Raw genomic sequence first — 24,530 nt, forward strand, 5'->3', positions numbered from 1 at the left:
CATATTTTGGACTTTTACTGTTTAGGACCTGGTGCAATGATTTGTTTGCTCTGTAAACATTCCTCTTTTTGCAACTGAATGTAACAAGAGGGCGTCACAACCAAACAAACAAAGACTGGAACCACTGGCTTAATAATGAATAATGTATTTTATATAATAAGCTCATCATGTGTGTTTTTAATGAGAAATGTTGATTTGAAAAGTAACTGGAGCTGTTAAATAAATGTATATCTCATCTCTAAGAAGAGATTTCCTTTATGGTGACACAAGTAAGCAGAGATTTTGGAAGTGAGCAGTACTGGGGTCAGAATATCTCGGCCTCTGCTGCATCACTTTTCACCATTCTTCAGTCTCTTGTGAGTTTTAGTTTGCTGGATTATTCTGTTAAGCAGCTGAGGCTGTACACACACAGGACAGATAATGTTCTGATTGTTCAGAGGGTGTGGCAGATGTTTTAGCAGCCCTCCCTGTCTGACACTGTCAATACGGGGCCCTCCCATAGATGACTAGATTAACCACTGTACCACTGCATGGTAAAAACCACCACACATAAAGCAGTGAATTAACTTGAGACATGGCTGTACTGTATTTCCCAGCAGAAACTGTCCGTGGCTTTTCTTTATTTCCTGCTCTCTCACACTGACGGGCTTTAAAGCTGCAGTCCTGCTTGATCACCAGCAGAGGGAGCTGTAGGTGCACGCCACCTGCCGCAGCGGAGGATCATATTCAGAGCTGACATTTTGAGTCTCTTATGATTTTCTTATTAGAGCCTGAAGCTGTAGCTTTCACAAAACACCAGATGGCACCACACAGTAAAAATCCAGAGCACTGAGACTTCCTCAAAAGTATGTCAACTATTTCCAGGCTCTCTGCACCCTCTGCTGTGATGTACTGTGTTGTTATTCTTGCTTGCATAAGAAGCGATATGCTCCAATAATGATGTTTCTTGTCCTGTAATTTCTCCAACCTGCAAATCATGGAAAAATACTACGACCTACACTTCAGTTACAGAGGATTCAACCAGATACGAAGACTAAAAAATCACTTTTCCCTGTGGACACTACAGGCTGTATTTCTGTAGTATTTTACACAGGTCCCAAGCTGAGGCCAGCACAGGCCAGCACGCCTCTGTGCTCCGGCATCCCTGAGAAGGAGCCTGAGGGGAACCCATGACCCTGTGTTATATCATGAGACATGTGACTGTCATGTCAGACTCAGTTAGCCTACAGTGCTAACTGAGTCTGATTGTGTATTTTAAGTTGACTGTAGCTGCTTAAAGATTATTTTCTAGGAGCTGACGCGCAGGTAAAGAGAGGTGTAAAGGTGTCAAACACATTTAAACTTGTGCACACTTCATATGTAAAGTAACTTATCTCACTTTACAGATGCCCACACACTCAGAAGTCTCACTCGCCTTTTCTCTGTTATCACAAAGATGCACCGAGTAAGATCATAAGTTTCCTCTGTGGCCCCCTGAGAAGGAACTCGTGCAAACAGTGTAAATATATTCATATAGGCTACATTTCACACACACTCTTCACTCACACACTTATATACACATATAAACACATACTGCAGTAACCCATTTCCCCCTGTGCTGAGTCTTTTTAGTCACTTCTACTACTTTGTGGCTGGGAGTGGGCCCCGTAGTTGCTTCCTGTGTCACTCCTTCATACTCATACACACTTTGACATACATGCACACATTCGCTCCGTCGCTGTCACTACTACTTTCCTGCATAGTTTTGGAAACGACTCAAGGATGCAGCTCATTTTGTGTATGTTTTCTTTTTTTTTCCGTGTTCAGCTCTGAGCTGAGGAGGCAGAACTGAAACACCACTTCAGGCCGAAGCAGCCGGGCACTCCCTTCGCTTCTCCAGCCCACGCCAGCACCGGCCACTCAAGGCTCACTGTTCCAGATCATAGCTCACAGGAATCTTATCCAGACATGCAACAACCCTCCCCACCCCCACCCCTCGGACACACACTCACTTCCATTAGGAATGAATGAACTGCATCTCTCGCTTGTCTCTCCAGGGGCCTCATTAGAGACCGACACTCACCTCCTTGTCCTCAGACCTAAATCTACACACTGGATTGAAAAACAAATCTCACAGCAGAAACGAGTGGTTTTAAGATAAAAACTCAGAAATTCATTCGTTTTTTTAAAGTGATTTTTATGTAAAAGCAGCTGAAATCAGAAGTGGGACAGCAGATTTATCAACAAATGTAGACGTCATAGATTTGTTTTCTTTGCCCAAATAAAGTTCCATTCAAATAGGGACAATAGAGAGTCTACAGCTTTGTCTGGAAAAATTAACAATATGTATATTTTTCAGACTTTTCCCTAAGGCCCCTAAGAAATCCCTCTTTAAAGAGTTTGGAGCCCATGGTTCTAACTGGCCAGTGGAATTTCTTTCAACTTTCATCCAGTGTGAAATGAGATGATTTTTCCAACCTTAAAGCTACTTAAAGAATAAGGCTGCTCATCAAAAAAATCCTTTTCCACCTTATCTGTGGCACTGGTTCCTACTGAAGCTCGTAAATATACATTTCCATAAAAATGTCTGTAAAAAGCAGGCACTCCAGTTTTTAGTAAACATTTGTTGGGTGCTATTTTTAGCGGTGGATGAATACACATTAGGTGCTCTAGTGAGTATTTCCAGCAACAGGACTGTGTTTGTGGGAGAGTTTTTTGAACAACAATGGAGCTCTGTAGCACAGAGCAATGAGCCACTGTGTAACTTTGGATACACAAGCAATCTTGTTAGAAGGATACTTGTTAGTCTCTACCTCCTCAGTTCCCAACTTTTCACGGGGATTTTGGCGCCAATAAGCAGACTGTAGAATATCAGCAGAGCTAAATACACTGAGATCTTAACACAGAGGCGAGTCAGGACTCCATCTAGGGACAGCTCAGCAGTGTTCAGTCTGGAGCTTTAGTCATCTCTGTGGTATCCTTCACATCACATACTGACCAGACTGGTAAACAGGCACGTGCTGTGTGCAGCTTACTGTCGTCACATGGCCTCAGGGCACCGCACTTCAAATTTTCCATTTCACTGCTTCGTTAGAGCCTCCAGTTTTCCCAGTTGAACTAATCATGCACTTAAAAAGTCAAGGAAGACTTTCCTCAGTAAGACACAGGACATTTGTTTTTATCTCTCTCTCCTTATATTCTTTCTCTCAACAGGTTCAAACAAAGCACACTGCTGCAGCTGGTCCTGTTACCATACCATGGGCCCCCCCACACAGAGGCTCCAAATACCCCCCCGAAACTTAGAGGCCTCTTCTTTCCTCCTCTCTTCTACCATCTCTATCTTCCTTCCCTTTTCAAAGAGTTGGTCTCAGCATCTGGATATACTGCAGCCTCACTGATCACTATCAAAATGTAGACTCATACTTGATCTTTTTATGATACATTCTGCTCCAATCCAATGACATTTTCTAATGACGCTCTAATCCATCACTTTTAATCGAATCATAAAAAGTGGAGGGACAGATAAGACTGGCTGCCAGTCATGCAGATCTCCATCTGATGGTCACAGGTGCTGAACCGAACACATGAATGATCAGATTTCTCCTTGTAAATAACCAGTTTAATAAAATAAACTCTGCTCTGCATTCTTACAATTTAAAGCAAGAACATTAACATTATTGGTTACAGGCCAGGTAACACACACACACACTCACTCCCTCATTTATTTGCCCCCTCATCCAGCCAGTCACGCACACACATCCAAACTCACAAATATATTCCATGTCCTCTCCTTCGCTTTCCCTCGCTCGCTCACAAATACACATATTGTCACGCTCACGCACACCCCAACACTACACGGCTCGGGCCAGATGGAAAGCAGATGTCGCCCCAGATGTAGATAAGGGGTGAAAACACATCAGCTGAAGTGCACCACCTTTTCACCTCAGCTGCATGGAGCAGACACAGATAGCCCTCCTGGAGTTGGGAATGGCATATACAGTGTATTTGTCAGAGAGTTAAGTTTGTTTGTATCATTTCCACTTGCTGATATTATGTTGCAATGAAAAATAAGTGTATATATGATTAGGGGAGAGAAGGTTTTGTTTGAAAGCAGCATTTTATGCGCACTGTGGGGAAAATGTTGCATTTTTAAATGGGAAGAAACATATTTTTGCTTGATTTCAACATAATGGTTCATCTTTCTTCGTCTTGCTGTGACTTTGTCTCCAGCTTTGACATTGAGCTAGTCTCAAAGTCACTCCAGAGCAAAACAAGTCCCTCTCAGACACATACACAGGGGACAAAAACAAAGGATCAATTTACACCTACCTCGCACCGCCCTCCAACTCCTCCCTCCCCCTCCTCCTCTCCTCTCCACACGCCCACAAACACACTCTGCAAAAACAATATTCTACAGAGCACAATGTTATCACCTCAAACCACAGGCTGCTACGACGAGAACAAGACGTGCTTTAAATGTACAGGTGAACGCACAGAGGCGACACACACAGATACACACTCCTACAGACCACCACTTCTTAAAGAAAATAAATCTTTATGTTACACCACAACCCCCCCAAGGCAAGCCCCTGAGGACCCCCCCCCAAAAGCAAACACAGTGAGTCAGGGTCTCCTCGGGCACATTTCATCTTAAACCCATTCACCCTGACATGTAAGCTCCCCTGGTGAAGCCCTGACAATATCCAGCTGCCAGCGAGCGGCCTCGCTCTCCCTGCACCCCAAATGTCTGCAGACCCTCCCCAAACTAGCACACACACACACACACACACACACACACACATCCATGTATGAAATCAGAGCACAGCTCACTCCTCCACCCCCCCCAACAACCCCACCTGTGGCCTCCACAGCTGTGCGAACGCTCCCATGGAAACACACCTCCCACTTACGTACTTGTGTGTGACTTCATTTTTGGGTTCACTGCCTTTTTTATTCCTCTGTGTATTTTCAATACCCCCCCCCCCCTTCACAAAGTGCAAAGTTCCAAATATAGTCCTCACCCCTGGGATCATTTGTTGTGTTCAGCGATAAGAAAAAGCCATATAATATATGATAATAATAAGTTACTCCTTGTCTGGTATTTATATCCCACTGGATGATTTACAAGTCAGAAGTTGTCAACAACAACAACACAACGTTTTTGGAAGCATCAGAGCCAAATACAAATGTGTACAAATGTGAAATTGTGAAAGTGGTTATTGATCTTTTCATAAAAAGAGAGCAAAGTGTTTTTGCCAAACATTTCAAGCTTTTCCCTTTAGATTATTACAACTGTAGGTCAGTTCATTTTCCATACTCTAACTGTATATATTGCAGCCTCTGCACTGTTATGGCCAACAGGTATCCTTCACTTCTGTTGTGTCTGACATGTTTTTGGTCAGATCTCTATCTACTCATTGACTGTTTGCATATACACATGTGTGTATGTGCATGTCAGCACCTATGGATGAGGTGATAAGTAGATATAAATCAGCACATGGCCGTTTCTCCCCCCCTCCCCTCCTCTGTTTTACATGCTTTAATTTAATTGAATTCTTTGCCACTTCCTGTACCATGTTTCTACGTGAAGTCTGTCTTCTCGCTCACTGCTCACAATTTGTTGTGGTACATCAGGAAATTATAATTGACGTAAACAATCTACAGTCTGTGGTGAGCCCCTTCTCAGTATTTGCTTCCGCAACTGAGGGGCAGAAGGATGTGGAAAGCCCCATACTGCACCTGTGAACCAACAACTTCCTCTCCTCTGTTTTTTTCACACTGCTCTCTCTATCACAGCAACCTCCTCACCAGAGAGACTTCCTGTTGAATTGAGACTGCCATATGGTGCACACCGAACATCCTCTCGGTGTTTCGCTAAAGAGCATCCTCAGCACTACACTCTCAGGTTTATGGTTTTGGTTTAGCCGATGACCTTTGACCTGCAGCTCTCTGAAACCGCTTTCTCATCCGAAGTGAAACCAAATAGCATTTTAATCTGAAAACAACACAGTGATGCAGGAAGCAACACTGAAAATATTAAATGGTCAGAATGTAGACTCAAAGAAAAGCAGTATTTCACTTATAGCACAGCATCATTATATAGCATATTTCTTTTTACCAAATCTTTTAGATTATGTAAACATGACAAGAGTCATTAGACTGACAAGTGATAGCTACAACCCTGAAAAATAAATAGTGAGCCTAAAGAAGTTTTGGGAAATCTGCTTATTCAATGTAAATTTTAAGTTGGATTAACGTAATATAACTCTTGTCTGAGTCAAGCTAGCTGTTATTTCCTCCCGTTTTCAGTCTTTATGCTAAGCTAAGCTAACAGCTGCTATAGTTGGCCTTAAAGAAATTCTTTGTGTTGCAGGTTTTCTTTATAAACTTTCTTCACAGAAGTAGGTGAAATGAATTATTTTATTTTCTGAGAATCATCCTTTGACAAAGAGCTGTTAAGATATATTTGTATTATTCTCTTTCTAATCTGATAAATTTCCCCCAAATACCATTACGTTACAAATCACTTCCACATGATTAACACTCAAACCACATACAATTGTAAAAGACTGCCTGCAGCTATAGGATATGTGCAGGGTTAGCTTCCTAATGGGCTCTCTGTCGTGCCCTTTGTTTTTCTTTATTCTACAATGAATCAGTAACATTTGAATGAAAAGAGGCGAATCATTTTTAATCCAAGCACAAGACCCACCGTGACAGTTCCCCAGCACATCGTCTTCTGACCCGAGTCACATTGTACTGTGTGACTGTTGTTTTACAAGCACGCTAATGTATTCAAAGGGCAGTGACCGTGGAGGGGAGACAATGGGCTTAATGACTGCATAACCAACTGTAACATACAGCACAGGATTAAGGGTGGAGAGGGGGGGTACACACCAAAACACACACACACAGCACTGTGGACAACAAGAAGAGGATTAGGAATTTAACGTAGAACAATAAATACAGGTCAGACAGCTGACAAAACAGGAGAGATCATGCTGCTGAGGCCTCATTGTCTTCTGTCAAATATGATAGATTAGTAGGGCATTAGGGAACTGGAGCACAACCCTAATTTAACTATTAAGTTTCATGAGGGGATACCTAAAATAACTCTGCATTTAAGGGTTTGTGCTTTGTGTCAATGGAGGAGCAGGTCATCCAGCAACTGTCATCACATCTTTCTGTGTTTTTTTAGGGACTGTATGAAAATTACTTGGAAGGGAAGTGGGGTCAGAACTCTCAACTCTTCCTCCCAAACTCAATAACTTTCATATGGTTCTTTACCGTTCAGAATCCAAGTAAACTAAGTCCAAAATTGAAAATTATTGTTTGTTTTTTTGCATTTGAGGAAACTTTTATTTGCTTTGAGCCTCGTGCTGAACTGCCTTGAACTTTTGCCAAACCCCCCCACACATGTGAAAATACTGTTTTCCAACCAAGAAACATTCCATAGTGGCGACGTAATTACCTCAGTCGTCACACACTGCACACACAAACAATGACCGCTCCACGGTCGCCGCTACCTGCTTTGCATCTCATAAACTGCAGCAGAAACGTTGCTTGTGCTCGCAGTGTCGGAGCTGAGAAAACATGACTTGAATGAGATCGTCCAGGCACAGACGAGGGTGTAAAAATAGCAAGTGCATGTCTAAAACCTGAAATAACCTGAGAGGGGCGTTGGTCAGCTAGCAGAGGGCCTCTCAGATGACTCTTATGTTATGTCACTGAAAAGCTATGCAGCAATAAGACTTCTCCCTGTAACAGAGAGGCGGTGTAATAATAGGAAAGACAAGAACTTATATTTCACAATTTATAATAGGGAGGGAGAACCAACAGTGTGTCATAATATTTAAGGAAAAAAGAAATGTTATCACGACCTGTGTAGGAAGGGAGCCGGGAGGCAAGTGACGTAGTAAGGAAGAGCTACTGAGCAGTCGTTCAAGGACGGAAAATAAAGACAAACAAGAGTTTGAGGGAAAAATACATAAAAGAAAGGAGTGAAATTTAACACTGATGCTCACTGAGTGCACTTTAGGGAGACAAATTCCTCCCTCATCACTTCAGATTTTATCATTATCTTAATTGATCTGCTCATTAGTCTCCACTAATTGATTAATCATTGAAGTTTCATTGAAAACACTCATCTTGATTTCTGAATGTCCAGAGTCTAAATGCCAAAGATATTCAGTTTATTACTGAGCATGTAAGGGCCTGACACTGGGATGTGTTCTTCTTCTTAAATCATCTAACATGTTGGTGATTAATTATCTGTCAGTTAATTAATCCTTTCTGTCCTGTTCATCATTAGACATCAGACCAGTGCTTTCTAATCCGAGGTACATCAAACCAGAAAAAGTTCTAAATGTGAAATTCTCATGTGCCTTTGTTTTCAACACAGCTTCATCTGAATGTGATTTATTTTTGTAACGTGGGTCAATTAAGAAACGGTTTCAGATAGAAAGAGAAATGTCAGTGTTTCTTCCTCACTTCTCTTAGTGACTGAATGCCCACAGCCATGCGCTCACTCTTTACTACTTTATAAACCTTAATATATAACCAAATGGGGATGTGGTAAATCTGCAGAAGTCAAAATGGAGTTGGCTTTCCCGCTCACGTTGCAGCTCAACGTGACTTGAGGATGTGGGCGCGGTGCCAAAACAAAACGTGATGCAAGCACTACACGAGAATGTGTGTCACATTTGAGCGAGAAGGGGAAATGGCCGCCATTGCCAAGATATTTGACCTACTTCTGATCGCTCTGAGGAAGAAGTGAAGCACAAGGGGCGCAGCGGAGTGAAGGAGCAACAGGTTTGGAGCAGGAGCGCGCAGAGAGAAGCAGAGGATTTCAGCGTAATTCATGAAAACAGGGTAAGAAACTACTTATTAATGCAATTCACATTTTAGAAACATGCAGTGTAACAGCTTTAAATGCATTTCTATGACTTTGTTCCTTCTCGTGCATCTTGGTTGTTTTGCTGAGCGCAGCTGCAGCTTGTGCTGCGTTTAATTGTCATTAGAATTTACGATCTCGTTGTTTATCCTTTGGCTGAGCTCCAACAATGACTGTTTTGGTGGAAACCACGTGACTGACTCCTCTAGTAGGACGTCCCCTCTCGTCTTTTGAGTCCATAACAAACAAGTCGCAGATAAGGGGACGAGAACAACCCTCCCGTGGGTCGGGTCTACTAAAACTCCTCAACGTGACACTGTTTATTTCCACGGGGGCTGTCGGGGACTTTCATTCCTCTGTCACTGGATGAATTGTGCGTCGTTTGTGGACGAAACGCTCAAACAGCTAAACTCCGTTTTTGAAAACTTTGAGATTCAGACGCTGATGGTAAGAGGAAAATACTTTTTTTTTTTTTTTAAACTTGTCACTGGTTATAGTATTTTTTATTTGCTCACATATTTTCTGAAGTCGCTTGTTTGGGTTTAGTTTCAGGGGATTTTCATCGCTTTGCTGCGCATCGATAAATCGGTTCTAAGAGTTGATGCCGGTGAAGATGTCAGCGGACTCTTGCTGTTGTTTGTGATGTGAAAGTGAACATTGTGTGGCTGTTGTGTGTGTAATACAGTAGTAATGTATGTTGTCAGGCTGCGGACTGTTTGTATGCCGCATCTCATTGACCCACATCCTCAATGAGTGAAACTGCGTCACCAAGTTTTTGCTCCAGACTTTACGCGTTTTATGAATCGTTAAGTTAAACTTCCTCGTGCTGTTTTATCAATCATTGCTCGGTGGTTTTTAGGGTTGCATTAGTAGTTTGTGCATTTCTAACTGTAGTGTTTTTTTTTTGGGAGAGTTTGGGTAAAATGTTGCGGGGTTTTCACTCGGTGTTTTTCTGGAAGAGGGGACCCCGACCACTGTGGAAACCCGACCTGCTTACCGCGCCCACTTCATTCTCGACGCAAACAACTTTCACTCGGAGTCTTGAGCAGCCCTGTCGGTGAAAGAGAGCAATTGTGGTTTTGGTTTTAATGTTTTATGTTGTCCCAGTAAGTCTCGTTGATATTTATCCAACTGCGAAGGAAATCTAAACGAGGAAATAGAAGCTGAATCTATAATTAATAGAGATTAGACCAAAGTACGCACTCAGGAAAATGTTTGAATTGGTCGCCTGCTGCGGTTTCCAACACATGGGCTGTAACAGTTTATATGGGGAGACAGACATCGTAAAATTCTGAGTTATTTGACTTGTGAAAGTGCTCTTTCTAACTATACATTATCTGTGTGTCAAACAATTGCACAACACAGTAAATCCCCCTCCTCCCCCTCCAGCCTCTGGCCTCTTATTTCTGACTTCAGGCTGATGTGGTGCCATGTTGGTATCTCACTGCACATCTCTCCTTTCTGCGTTTTAACCGGTAAAACCTTACAGATGACTCAGTCATCTACAGAGTAATCCACCTCATGAAGTAAATATAATATATATGTAGCTGAGAGTTTGTCTTGGATCCTGTTATTTGACTAAATACACTCATCTGGGGATGATGATTATTATTTTCATACAGTTTTTCTGTAAACTAGATTTTGGTACATGGCTGGATTAATCCTGGATTAATTAATGAGCTATGCCTGACCCCACCCCCTTTAAGATCCCACCCACCTGTCCTCACTAAGTAACTTTAAAACTGGATCACATGTAAATGTGTTTAGATAAATGCAACGTGAAATCCTAACGTTTATTTAAATATTAGTTATTAAGGTTACGTTCTAACACAAGACAAATGATAACAGCACCTCACCAGTTTAGTTTGTATCGTCTGTTAGTGATGTAGTCTTTACATTACATTAGTAGTAGGGCCATATATCTCTGTAGTAGTTACTGCCCATCCCAGAAAGCTCCTCTCAGTTTTTACTGCCTGCACACAGCTGATAAAGCACTGAGCCGTCAGCTTAGTCGAGTCAAACAGAGGCAGCAGTGGATGTGCTTGTTCCCCACCTGCATGTAAAATGTTGTCTGGCTCTGACTCTATGGAGATAATGCTTGTTGTGAAGGGAGAAAAAAAATCAACCACCAGTGTGGAAAAGTATCAAAATTCAACAGTATCAGTCTAATTAAATGTGTCAGATGGAGAATGCCCAAAACATTCCTCACAAGTGGCCGACACAGGCCTTCTCTCTGCGTGACCTGCTGACCTCTACTGTCGACCTTTGACTGGCAGACACCAGAGCAGGTGGAGGATCGGGTTTGTGCTGACACGGCAGGGCAGCGAATGTTGGTGGAGATTTATTTGGTGTTGGTTCAGTTACCTGTTGCTGTAGTAATTACTCAGCGAGTCAGGGCACACGTGGATTTGATCACATAAAACACAAAGACGCCCAAGAGGGCAGGTAATGTGTTTGGAGGGGGGGGTGAGCATTTAATAGCTTGTATGAGTGTGTGTGTAAAACCACAGATCACACCTCATTGAAACTCTGCAGGTCTGACAGAGCCAGCACTCAACCTCTGCCCTTCCTCTAACACCGTGTGTGTTTGTTCTCTGATAGGGACATGGCCATGGCCTCTCCATCAGCATCAATCGCAGGACCAGCTACGGTATCTGAGCTCTCCCGCCTGGGGGGCATCGAGGCCTTGAATCTGAAGGTGGGACCGGCGCGGCGGAACCTCTTCGGGCCCGTGGACCACCAGCAGCTGCAGCAGGACTTCCAGAGGCTTCTCTGCATGAGCGTGGAGGTGGCCAACAAGCGGTGGAACTTCGATTTCCAGACCGACGTGCCGGGGGAGGGCGCCAACATCGAGTGGGAGGAGCTCAAGTGCCAGGACGTGCCGGCGTTTTACCGCAGCTGCATGGTGAGGCCGGCAGCGCGGAGTCCTGGCGTCGCAGGGATGGCGAAGAGCACGTGGCGGACGTCGTCTTCATCAGGCGAGGGTTCCCCGATGTCCAGCAGCTCATCCGGGTCTGGGTCTGGCGATGAGTACCTTGAGGTGACTACCAGGGGGTGCTACAGGATTCAACGGTCAGGGAAACGCAGACAGTCCGCCATCACAGGTCAGTCCACGGAATATCTTGGTTAAAAAAATAATCTTTTTGGAAATCCTCTTATTCGTATTCTTGCACAGTTAGATGAGAATATTGACACCACTCGTCTTTTTTCCCCTCCACAGATTTCTTCAAGGTGAAGAAGAGGAGGCTTCTGCATTACAAAGCCTCTTCCAGGCAGTAGGAAAGCACAACAAGACCCAGTGGAGGATCACCAAGTGGTCCACATCCCCTCCACACGTCACCTCACATAGATATGTCTCATATCATATGTATATATGTAGCAATTTGTAACTGACTGTCCACAAGCTCGTACAGCTTGGGCTTAAAAAACTCCTCTGACACCACATACCTTTAGTTCTCAGCACAAGGAAGCTACAGTTTTCCTAGTTAACCAAGCTCGGACGCTAGAAACGGTTTTTGTGGATAAATAGAAATATTATATATATATACTGTATATATTCTATATACTGTTTTCCTCAGTTGACTATACTGTGAAATCATTTTGAATGCACTCTTTCAGGAAATACCAGAAAACGGGCTTTAGTTCTGCGAGGGTAATTTTCTTCTGAACGGGCCTCTGATAGTGTTCGACCTCAGTCCTCGACCTTTTTCTTTTCTCCCTCTCGCTAAAAGTCATGGGAGGTTTCGATTAGATGAGTTTCTATTCCTGGCCTCGCATCTCACTTAGCCTTTAGTCCGAAAAAAGCTGGAGGTGAATCAGGGGTCAAAACCTCACCCGGGGTTCAAAAATTTTAGCAGCATGGCTGTGATTAGCACCAGGGTTAAAGGTCAACGGTGGAGGTTTAGCAATGAGGTAAAGTGACTTAATTTTTTTGAATAATAATAGAAATGTTCCATGTTTGACTATTTATTTATTATTCACGATGCTAGATCATCGTCTAAATAAAATAAAGATTTTAAAAAAGCAATGTGTAAAGCGAGGTAAGATAAGGTGTTAGTGGAAACCTGTGCCATTGCCCCCAAATTATGCCTTCGACTATAAGTCATTATGGCTGATATACACTCCACCGTTGCCACTTAAAAGTATTGGCCATATATATTTTACACCATCACAACATAGCAAAAGACGTACTAACTGCAAACTATCTTCTGTTTTTGCTTTGTATTATTTGCATAATGGGGTTGTAAAAATCAAATTTTTGGCGACAGACCAGAACATACCTTATTTAGCTGTATGTTTTTATCAGCTTTATGCTTTTAATAATGTAGCATTTTCTACTCTTTGTCTTCATGTGACGTCCACCTTCTGGTTTTCAACACGCCTCTTTTCTCCATGAAGGGAACGTAGTGTTTAATCACTGTGCTGCAGCTCAGAGGAATCAAAACTTTTGGTTCTGCTTTTAGATAATTTTTTTCATATGAAGACTTGAGCTGCGTCACATTATCTGTCGCCGTGCAGTTTTCTAAGCTTTGTGTACACATGCATTATAAGTGTTTGTGTGTCTGTGTGTGAATGAGTCCGTGTGGTTTCATCTTGAGGCTTTCACCAGTTGTAAAAGTTGTGGCAGCTGAGGCAGTTGAACCAAAGAGAAATTGCAGTGCCAATTAGTAGCTTACTGTTTGAGTGATCAGTTATGGGTCGTAGAAAGTGTCAGACTCATATCAAGTGAAAACACACTAAAAAAGACAACACCACTGTGTTTTTAAACCAAGTTTTCTAGTATGGTGTGATCCATAACTGCTCAGCCAAACAGGATGTGCCCACTTCTCTCTCCCTATCTACAGTCATTCTAGTTTGCATTTGGATAAAAAGCCATAACCTGAATTAATCCAGTCTTTCTACCTCATCAAGTGAGTCAGTAACTCAAACAAGTTACATACAAAAAAAAAAAAAAGAAGAAGAAAAAAAATTCAAAACAAAACCAATGTAGCTCAGGTTGTTTACGTCTGCAGGCACGAAAGAGAGACCGAGAGACCGAAGCAATTATTGTGTTGTGGTAAAAGCTGTCGAGGTTCAGCGCTCCGTGTAGAGTTTCACATCAGGTAAAAGAGTCAGTGTGTCAGAGCGGGGCCCTGCTTCATGCAGAGGAAACTCCGCTCCCTCAGGAGGGGGGAGGAGAGGGGGGAGGAGGGGGGAGCCAGGCAGCTTTTGTTGTCTCTCACTGCCTCACTTTGCTTTGACAGCTTTCCCAGAAACAGACAGAGCGGAGGAATAGCGGTGATGTGGGGGAAGGACGAGGGAAAAGCGACAAATCTTAAATGGAAAGGGGGGGGGGGGGTGTCAGAGCCCGTCTGGATCAAAGGATCGCTCCGGCCAGACGAGTGGCCCGAGATTCAGACAAGCCTTTGTCTGCCCCCTTAAAAGTCTCTCAGTCTCTCTTTCATGAACCACTCGCCTCAGTCTCTGCGAAGAATCGGCATGAAAGCAGTCGTTCATGATCACGTTAACATAATGTTGGGTTTTTTCACGGCTCCACACAGATTTAAAAATAGCCCACATGGCTGTTTAAGATTATTTTAAATTCGTCAGGATTTCATGTTTTTCTATCAGTTTATCTGTGTGTGTGTGTGTGTGTGTGTGTGTGAGACAGTGTGTGTGTGCACCTATCTCCTCAGTGTGTTAAAGACAAAACTTTCAAAGTTCTATATTAACTTATTTTGAGTTTATATCGTTTTACAGGGAAGTGATTAGAAATTCCCAGGGTTTTTTTTTTTGCTATAACTAACTAATTGTGTTATTTCTGAAACTATATCTTTGCACTACTTTAAACATTGTTGACAAGAGAACTATTTTTTTAAGGTAATCTTTAAAAAAAACAAAACATTATAACATCATTAAGAAACTGAGGCACAGATTAGGAATTTCTTGACCATTAAACCTTTTTCCTGCCTTCACACTGTTGGACGTCAATTCTAACATGCTCACTGGTTTCTTAAAGGTTTTCTTTTTAATCTTCCTCGAGTCTGACGGCAGGAAAAACAACAACAAAAAAAACCTAAAATGTCAGAGTCAAGACAGATCCTGTCGGTGTCTCACTGTGCCTGAGCAAACTTTGCTTTCCTAATTCACCTGTCGCAGCTATCTCAAAGTGTAGCGTTTTTGTATATGCATGAATGTATGATAATCTTTGTATACCATTTGTAATAATTTTATTGTAATTTAATACTGATATATGTATCCTTGCAACATGTAAGAAGTGTAATTGTATGGGATCAGGATCATATCCTCTTTGATAGTTATATTTGTATAGAAAATGTTCAGAGATTCCATTGATGGGTTGTTGGTGCACTGTTGCCTTTCATAATGTTGATTTCATATAGTGTGCTCAAAATAATAAAATGATGAATGAGAATTGATAAAACCACAAAACACTGGTCTGGAGTTTGTTTCAGCTGTCTCAAGTTATCAGGGGGAAAGGTCTATAGCGCCACTTGGTGGTGTTGATGCAACACTGCACAGATGACCAAAGAAGAAGTCGCTTTCATATTCTAGCATGCAATAATAACTCATCATAAATCATCTTATAAGATATAATTAAATCAAGTTTAGTTTCCAATCAAACCAAAAGAATTTTACCTGAAATATCTGTGATTTGCAAAATGTAATTTGCATTTATTTATAACAACAATTGCATTTACATTGGTTAAAACCTGAAACATTCACACAGATAAAAATAAAACAATTAAATAAACTCCACAGATACATTTAAATTCTATTACATTTTGCTTTGTGAGTTCAGAGGCTCATGTCTCATTTAAACTCCATGGTGTTAGGGAACGTGTAGTTAGGAACCTGTCTCATACCAATGATGATGATAAAAATACGCCCTGATATCAATCTTCCTGATGTTGGTTCATGTACCTGCACACCAGGGTGCAAACTATCTGTAGTGTCTACTGATGACAGTCGGTGGAAAAATCACCAGTTTCAGTCTTTCCTACTGATTTTAACCAACACTATTTCACCTTCCTTCGTGTCTCGTTACGCACACAAACAGTCCAAATGTAAACTAGCAAACAGCTGATGCTGTTTGATCATTTTCCCACACGATCTATCAGTGAATCTCACATGAAAAGAGGCAGTTAAAACATTAGTATTGATCACCAGCCTTTCTCTCCTGCACTGTCAGTTTTCACTCATAAGAAACACTACACTGTAACACAGTGTGTTTCTCTCAGTGTGTGTGTGTGAGGGTTTTCATGGGGATCTCTTGCGACTTAAGACACTTTTAAGTATAAGAAACATTCCACTGAACGGGAAGTGAAAAAGGAATGATAAGCAAATATCAAACGTGACTGAAACGAACAGAGAATGGAGAGAACCGGTCCCCGTGATGAAAAGGCGTTACAGTATGATTCTTAACCCTGATTACACTGAACTGTTCACAGGACAAATCAAGTGGCTGCCTCTGAAAACCCTGTGAAAATCAAAGTGGTTCGCTAAAATCTTTAAGACTTTGTCTAATCACTGTAAGAATCCTAGAGTGCAATATTCATTATTTCAACTTAAAAACTAAATATCATACATATCTACAGAAGCTGACAATACGTGTCTACATTACATTTATTATTCACATTCCTGAGGCGACTCTGAGCCTCAAATTGTCGTAAAAGGCCTGATCTTAAAATTAAAAACCCCTGGTTTAAAATTCAAATCCATTCAACTTGACTCAAGTACATGTACATGTAAAATATTTACATCCATTTAAACCCATAAATATATACACTAGTACACTCTGTGATGGCCCTGCGAAGCCTGAATTCACAGACTGGTCACATCCTCGCATCTACACCTCAGTGTTGTGCTCAACATATACGGTCTGCTCACGTGGGTGATAATAGACATACACTGGTGGTTGTGGGTGTGAAACTCTAGGCCACCGTAACCATCCCGGACTGTGAGAAATCCACCAAAAAAAAAAAAAACACATCCCACAACTCACCTAACAGGAGCTGATTCTGAGCAGACCTGCTGTGCTGTCACTGATAAAGAGCAGAGAGGTCACGTCCCAGGCAGATGTGGAGGTTTTTCACAGCTGGCGTCGCAGCGCTCGTCTGTCTCTCCACATGGCACGCAGTTCTTTGAGGAGCAAGGGCGCGATGAAGACGATGCTGCCCCCTGTCTGTAACAAAGAAAAACAAAAGATGACCGGATTGGCAATTTAAAGAGTCGTATTTAAAAAACGTCTCTAAGACGGGCCTTCCTCACAAAGTGTCCCTGTATATGGTATAAATTACACCTGCGCTTCTCCTACTGTCAAAACGTCCCCTGAGAAAAAGGCCTGTTGTAATTTTAGGACAATCATCTCACCATGACGACGAAGAAGTAGAAGACACACATCCAGCCCAGCTTGCTCTCAATCAGGGACACCAGGTACTGGAGGGTGATGGGAGACAGAAATGCACAGATTAAACAGCAATCAAATCTCACAGTGCAAGCTAGCAATGCTATTACATGAAAATACAAACGACTATATTCCTTTCATTAGTTCTCTTTTTTACAGACTCGAATGGTGTGAATGACAAGATGCTCCATGTTTTTCAGTAGCTGAGAGCAGGGAATAAAGCACCTTAATGAAATCTCCTTAACATGTGATGTTTTCCTGCTGTTTTTTTCTTGATGATTATTTTTGTTTACCTGTCCCCCAGCAGCTCCGATACTCCCAGTTCCATCCACTATACCAGTAACAGTAGCCAGAGCCTCCTGGCTGCCCCTCAGAGCCTCCTGTCTCCCCAGGTCGGCAGATATGGCGGAGCTGATCATATTGGACGGACCGCCGATGAAGAAGCCAGTGACTGCCAACAGCACAGCGTTTATCAACTGGTCGTTCGGGGAGTCTGAGGGGGAGAGAGACAGAATCGTTACCGGTGAACTGCGTCTTCAGAACAAGCTGTTTGATTATGTGCATGTACTCACGGCTGTATCCCACCAGCGCTCCCATCGCCAGTGCCAAGCTGACTGCCAACACCGGGGCTCTCTTGCCCATGAAGTCAGAGATCAGACCCTGAACTGTTCCTCCTGTCACCAACAAACCAGATGACAGAGCCAAACTGAGAATTAAGCAACTGCAAAGATGTTTAGTGATTCTAAAACAACATGTGCAGGAGCTTGAGTAGAAAATCCACGAACTGGAGCTGGAACTTGGTAATGTTTGACATTTTTGCTTGAAAATGCCTGAAAGAATTGACTGAAAGCTGCAGATTATTTGTCTGCCCATCAATTAATTGTCTCTTCATCTCAGCTCTAATTCATTTCCAGCCTTGCTACGCTGAAAGCCAAACAAAAGCTCTGGCTTCATGTAAATAAAATGTCAATGTTGTATGTTAAACTGATTAAAATGAAGGATGAGAACAGTACAGATATCTGAGCGGCAGTGAGCCTGTTACTTACCGATGATTCCTCCGACGTCGTACCACACAGACAGGCGGTCGGCCTCGGCCTCCTTCCAGCCGTAGTTGTTGCTCAGGTAGAAAGGAAGCCAGAAGAAGAAGGAGTAGTTGACCAGCTTCAGACATGCGTAGGCCAAGGAGTACTGCAGTTCAAACAGACACATGGTGTGAAGATTGTGTAATGTGCTTGTATCATGTGGAGAAATGCTTGTTCCAGACTCACAGGCAGCACGCCGGGCAGACAGAAGGCCTGGAGGAAGCCGATGGCTTGAGGTGGCTCGGCCAGGGGTTCGTCTGGCTGCTGGACCGACTGGTACCGTCTGGCGTGGACCTCCACCTCCACCTCCACCTCGTCCTCCTCGTCGCTCATCAGAGGCCTGTGGCTGTCTGTGTCCGTCTCCACCGGGCCGAGTCCTGTCTCGGACTCTGAACTCAAACCTGACACCCATGCAGGTAAAGGTAATACAAACACAGAATGAGAGTTCCCCAGTGTAAGTATGACACACACTCATAGCATATTACATGGAATCTACTTTACATAACGTAGAGATGCACCTAAATACATTCACTTATTTTCTAGTAGTTCTTACCGACTTCTTTAGGGGAGGTGAGCAGGCCGAAGAACACCACCACCCCGCCACAAAACTGCACCACTGAGGTCACCAGGAAGGCGTACTGCACACACCAACACGTTACATCACGTTAGCATTTAGCTGCTGATAATATTATGGTAAAAGGCATCAGAAAAGTGTGTATGTGTGTGTGTGTTACCTCGTATCCATACTTGAGCACACTAGAAGCTAAAAAGGCTCCCAGGATGTTACCTACAGAGGCACAAGCACTCCACAGGCCGAACACGAAGCCTCGCCTGGAAAACAACATCATGACGTTCAATTATTAAGAGTCATAAATATTCTTCTTTAAACACCTTGGGTTCTATTTTCAGATATTGTTTCATAAAAACACTTGAAATACACAACTTCCTATATTTTATGGAAAGCAGCTTCACAGACAGCTCAGCTATTTTTACATTCAGCAAATTATGTTTGCAAGTTCAGCCGCTGTGGAAAACTGAGTCTAAATGGAGGCTATGTTTTGGCAGCAGCACCGGTGAATGGGTGTCTTTGTGCAAGTGTGTGTGTGGGTGTGTGTGGGTGTGTATCATAAAGCTCAACTTGACTAAATATTTCTGGGGCTGCACAGACGCTGGCAGCTTTGATCCAAACATTTTACACTGGTAATACTCGAAGCAGTGTTGGATAAAAGCAGGATTTATACACAGAGGATCGTCACACACACCCCGTCTTGCCGAACCAGTTGCCCATGACGGCCACCACGCACGGCCAGACGGCCGACTGCAGCAGCCCGTTCAGCACCCAGAGGGCACAGTACAGATAGATGTTGTAGATGTGGAGCCATTCTGTCAGAGTGCCAAACACAAACTCCTGCAAGCACATTCACAGGAAACAGCATTGGTGACACAGTTTACCTGATCTTTATTATTATTATTTGATGTAAAGGATTTAATCTTCATAATGTTGGAGCTTAGAAATCTAACTTTATAAATATTGGCAAGATCCATATTTTTAAAAATGTGTTTTATATTAATGCAAGATGTGACAATGTCCTGATAGATACCATTTTTTCCCACTTGCTGAGTATTTTATTTAAGAATTTAATTTATTTATATATAGAAACTTTAATAAAGTCAGACTGCTATTTTTATTTTTGCCATTGCTTTAAATCAACACCATGAAGAATTCATTACTGAATAGTGACAAAAGTGTGATCACAGGAGGGCACAAATTAGATACATAATACAACCTGTGGTCTGTGTGCTTACCACTGCGGCAGAGCCACACAGGCCGAAGCAGAGCACATAGCGAAGGTTTACTCTGTCCCCGATCACACCGCTTAAATACAGGCCCTGTGTGGACGCAAACAAGAAAACACGTCCATGATAAAAGAAAACTAACAGCCTTGATTTCCCTCAAAATTAAAAGGGGTGATGTACTTCACACTGTGTCCCCGCAACAAAAGCAATAAGCCTCAGTAGTGTTATGAGGTGCTGCATTTTTCAGCTGTTAGAGGCCAACATTCCTGAATAAATATAAGCCACAGGAATCCGACTTTATTCCCAGTCCTGCTTGGCAAACTGTGAATGCGTGCCACCGTCACCCACGGCCACTTCTGCCAATTTCTGTGGCAGATGCTGCTGCTCTCAGAGGCTCATTAAGCACAGAAAAACACGTTCCTTACTCACCACGGCATACGAAAAGAGAAAGATGGAGTCCAGAGCTCCCAGGAACAGAGTGGCCTGCTTTTCATCTTCAAACAGACGATTGTCCTGCCATGTCTGGGACAGTCAGAGAAAACACAGTTAATTATGTGCAGTTTAGCTGTAACAGGGATTTAAATGTCAAGGGACCATTTTATAATACTTTCCCAGAGACCGGATAGTAGAAGTTTTGTTGTCCATCTTTGATTGCCAAAATAATACTCAACTAAATAACAGTAAAATAAATATCATCCTAATTTTCCTCCATAATCTTGGTAAGTGATCACAGTGGTAAGGCTAGCCAACATTCAGCCTCTACAGTTCCAGGACTGTTTAGCCTTTAATCATGTTTTTATTGAACTGCAGCATGTGTGGGAGAAACATCTGTTCTGTTCTGCTCCGCTGGTGCTCCGTACCTCGCCAGGAGAGAAAGCGGGTGCACTGTCATTCTGGATTGACGGCGTCCACTGGGCTGAGATGCTCACTTTCACATTACTGAATGTCTTGCGCGACGCATGCAGCAACACATAGCTGGAGGGAAAAGAAAAGTAAATGCAAAAGGTATCTGACAGAGATTTATTTAAAGGCATCCATGAAGAAACAGGTAAAAGTTCATACTTCAGTGCTTAGTTGTTAAATATACTGGAACTATTAAACGCTAATGGTTTGTAAAATGGTACATTTACAGAATTTTACCACAACATACAAAATAGTCCTTTAAAAGTTCTTGTTGGTTGGCTCATTTTTCTTTTGCAGGTGGTTAAAATCCAGAGTAGTAGCAGTTTAAATCTGCTGAAAGAATTTACAGGAAACGCTGGACGTCACCCATTGTTATCTAAAAAACAGGAAATGGAAAAAATCCAATACAAACCCAACTTTTGTGCTGAGCTGCAGAGTTCACTGTGTGCTGCTTAACCTGCTGCAGACCACACTTTGCTTTGCTCCTGATAACGTGTGCTCACGACTGTGGTGACATGGGCACAGACGTGTGATATGACAACTCCCTATTAATGATTAACAAAGTGACGGAGTGTGGGCCTAAGTAAAGAAGCATATGACTGAAGTTTACTTGAGGGTCATAAACTTGTTTAACATCACTGCACATTCTCAAACTCAAAATTATATCATTTCTTCATAGGGTTTGATAAATATATATATATATATATATATATATATATAAAGCTTTGTAGTGAACTAAGACTGATGGTTTTGTCCAACTAGATAATCTCCACACCTTCCCAGGCTGTGACTGCAGAGAGCCTGAATGTTGGAAATCAACACACATAGTTCATGCTATCTTGACAGTGTCTGACCTTTGTTAACCTTGCCCCAGAGACCTTTCACCTAAATTAACAGCTCACATACATTCAGCGTGTTTCCACACCAGCTACATTGATATTTCCTTTTCACTTTGCATCCTCTTCTGCAACTCCACTCGTTTGGACGTTGATAAATTTACCCTGAGGACATGGAGCAGTGTCACGGGGTCATCTAGAAACCCATAACTACATTTACAGTGTCACACAGTTTACCTAAAGAAGGTGAGGAGGAAGGCAACCAGATGATGATGGGTGTACTGTGACAGGTAGCCACAGCACGAGGGAGGCATCACAGGGGCGGCCGGAGGGAGGAAGAGGAGGTGTAGGACGAGGAAGGAGGTGGTGTTGGTGGAGGTCTTCGGGGGGAAACAGCGGTGGGATAGGGAGGGGGGTTCAGCTACAGTCTCATCACTAGAGCAACAACAGAAGGAGGAAGCCAATGTTAAGTCAATTAACTGCACTAATGGTTATCGTTGATTCGATTCCTGGACTATGACAGTGCTTTCTTGTTCATAGCATCCACCCCACTAGATGTAAAAGACGACCATTAATACATGCATCTTGTCTGAATGCTGAGGTGTGCTCTGCCAGCTGCAGGTATCAATGGGCCCAGTGTGACGACTGACTGCCTCCACTCCACCTCCCCCACCAGCCCATTCAGCTTTATGTTGTTTACTCAGGACTCAGCTAACTAGGAGGTCACGATGCATAAACCCCCTTTTTCTGTCTCAGTTGTTTCAACTTCAACCTCATTCCCCCAAATTTAACATCTGTAAACCTCAGAGTCTGGAACTGTGTGAGGGGTATGAAAAACTGGCACAGTGACTGAAACGAATGTTACACTGACAAACTGTATTTAATGTGGATCTCTTATGTCATCTTCATACTGTCTAATAAGATCTGTGTGTAAAATGTAATCTAATCAAATAAAACTTAATCTCCTCCTCTTCTGTCATATGTTCTTTTCCAACTGCTCCTGTAACTCTCAGTGCTGCTGATCCTTAGTACCACAACTCTGTATTCCAGTTTCACAGACCTGTCTGTGTTGCAACACATTACACAAATGGGAAATGGATGGTTTCACTTTTAAAATCAATACAGACAATAAATGTTTTCTTGAAAAGAGCAAACCTGCTTCTCTTCATCTAAGACACACGGATATGAAAGTACAGTGTCCTTGATAAAACCTTTCAGTGTGACTGTTACTCCACCCAGGACGTCCTGGTACCTGCCAAGCAACGTTCCCTGTATCTGGTTGTGTATCTGGCTTGAATTAACTGCAATAAAACCCTTTCAGGCATGTGACTGTGTCCTTTCTGCAACAAGAAGAGCTGGTGATACATTTTTAAACATGTGTCTAATCAGGAGAGTCTTAAAATCATATAATTAACAAGATAACATCTAGAGATAGACAGTAAAGTTCTTAAAATTCTTTAACGGTGTCATACAGTGACATAGACTGACTAGTCACACTTTGTCTGTGTGTATTTAGCAAATCACAACACTGTGTTGCCAGGTTGTTACCTGCCAAAGTGCAGGTTGAGCAAATTCCCTGAAGGCAGCATTTGTTTGATGGCAGTTTGCGGACACATTAACTGCGACTTAGGGCTGTAATACGATACACAGTGAGTGCACCACAGCACACTGAAAGGGAAAATATAGACAGGACGTCCCGTTCAAAGGACGCCATCAATTTTCTGTAGATTACACAACAGTTTGTCCCTCTCGTGTAATCACTGTGTTGAGACTTTTGCGTTTTTAAGATGATTTATTCGCACGTACGTTGATATGGGCGCCGCGTTTTCTTTACTACACGCGGTATCCACATATCTGTTCAGTCAGTTGAATTTATTTTCGCTGGCATTTGGTCCTAAGAGGAAGAAATTGCTACTTTAGTTTCTGCACATCTCTGCCTGACTGTGCGACAAGGCACATAACGCTGTATGCTGATAGAGCCTCTATCTACTCTGCCACTTCCGGGTCTGTTACAAAGAAAACGCAAAGTAAACGTCTACGAACAGACAGCTGAGAGTTACCCTTTAAAACTCCAATAAATTATGAAACAAAACGAAGCGTTTTCTTACCTTTCAGCTCGGTTTATCGATAGCTAGCTTGTTCTCAGTGCGGCGACACTCTGTGTTTACTGTGGATTCATGTGTCACGGACGTCACTGGCCGCAGAGCGCGGCGGCGCACTGCTGCCACCAGCAGGACAGGGGTGGAATTACACGCGTAAAAGCACAGCTGGGGCCTGGGGGACAGCTGTTCAGCTTTCACCTGTTACTGCACCACTTGTCGGGTAAAGCTAGTCTATCATTGGCTGCAGGGACATTTCTACATAGTTTAAAATAATGCACCGCCAAAAATCTTCAATTCACTGTCTGACACTGCAAAAGGGACCCAGCACTGAAGTTGGTTGGCACTTTCGGCACATTCTGGTAAGTCAGTATCAGATATGAGCAGTTAGTTTGCTAAGTATTCGTGTGTTTAAACTGTTTAAATATAAGGGGCGTTGTACATTATTCCAAAAGGCTGGATGTTGTTTCAAATTTCCGCAGTGGTTAAATTTTCTAGCATTACAAGAAATCATAGAACATCAGCTAAGTTTCCAGT

General features: G+C 42.6%; 2 protein-coding genes across 3 annotated transcripts; one reads left to right on the plus strand and one right to left on the minus strand.

Moving 5' to 3' along the window:
* Window positions 1-8,683: 8,683 nt before the first annotated feature.
* cdkn1d (cyclin-dependent kinase inhibitor 1D) lies at window positions 8,684-15,301 on the plus strand. Of its 2 annotated transcripts, none has more exons than XM_018687530.2 (3): window positions 8,684-8,850; window positions 11,474-11,976; window positions 12,093-15,301. In XM_018687530.2, exons 1-3 carry the CDS (start codon window positions 8,840-8,842, stop codon window positions 12,149-12,151), a joined length of 573 nt encoding a protein of 190 aa, XP_018543046.1. In that variant the 5' UTR covers window positions 8,684-8,839; the 3' UTR covers window positions 12,152-15,301. The 2 variants fall into 2 exon arrangements, with proteins under 2 accessions (XP_018543046.1, XP_018543047.1); XM_018687531.2 differs by lacking the exon at window positions 8,684-8,850 and adding an exon at window positions 9,035-9,319.
* A 217-nt stretch (window positions 15,302-15,518) lies between these two features.
* slc37a3 (solute carrier family 37 member 3) lies at window positions 15,519-24,265 on the minus strand. Its single transcript, XM_018687528.2, has 14 exons — window positions 24,003-24,265; window positions 22,132-22,329; window positions 21,016-21,130; window positions 20,585-20,677; window positions 20,165-20,248; window positions 19,621-19,766; window positions 19,093-19,189; window positions 18,912-18,996; window positions 18,545-18,759; window positions 18,323-18,464; window positions 17,849-17,950; window positions 17,570-17,769; window positions 17,243-17,308; window positions 15,519-17,054 (listed from the first exon to the last, which is right to left on the minus strand). The coding sequence occupies exons 2-14, from the start codon at window positions 22,206-22,208 to the stop codon at window positions 16,962-16,964; spliced, it is 1,515 nt and encodes a 504-aa protein (XP_018543044.1). The 5' UTR covers window positions 22,209-22,329; window positions 24,003-24,265; the 3' UTR covers window positions 15,519-16,961.
* Window positions 24,266-24,530: the final 265 nt, after the last annotated feature.

The sequence above is a fragment of the Lates calcarifer genome, linkage group LG18 (assembly GCF_001640805.2).
Source record: "Lates calcarifer isolate ASB-BC8 linkage group LG18, TLL_Latcal_v3, whole genome shotgun sequence".
NCBI classification, from domain to species: Eukaryota; Metazoa; Chordata; class Actinopteri; family Centropomidae; genus Lates; species Lates calcarifer.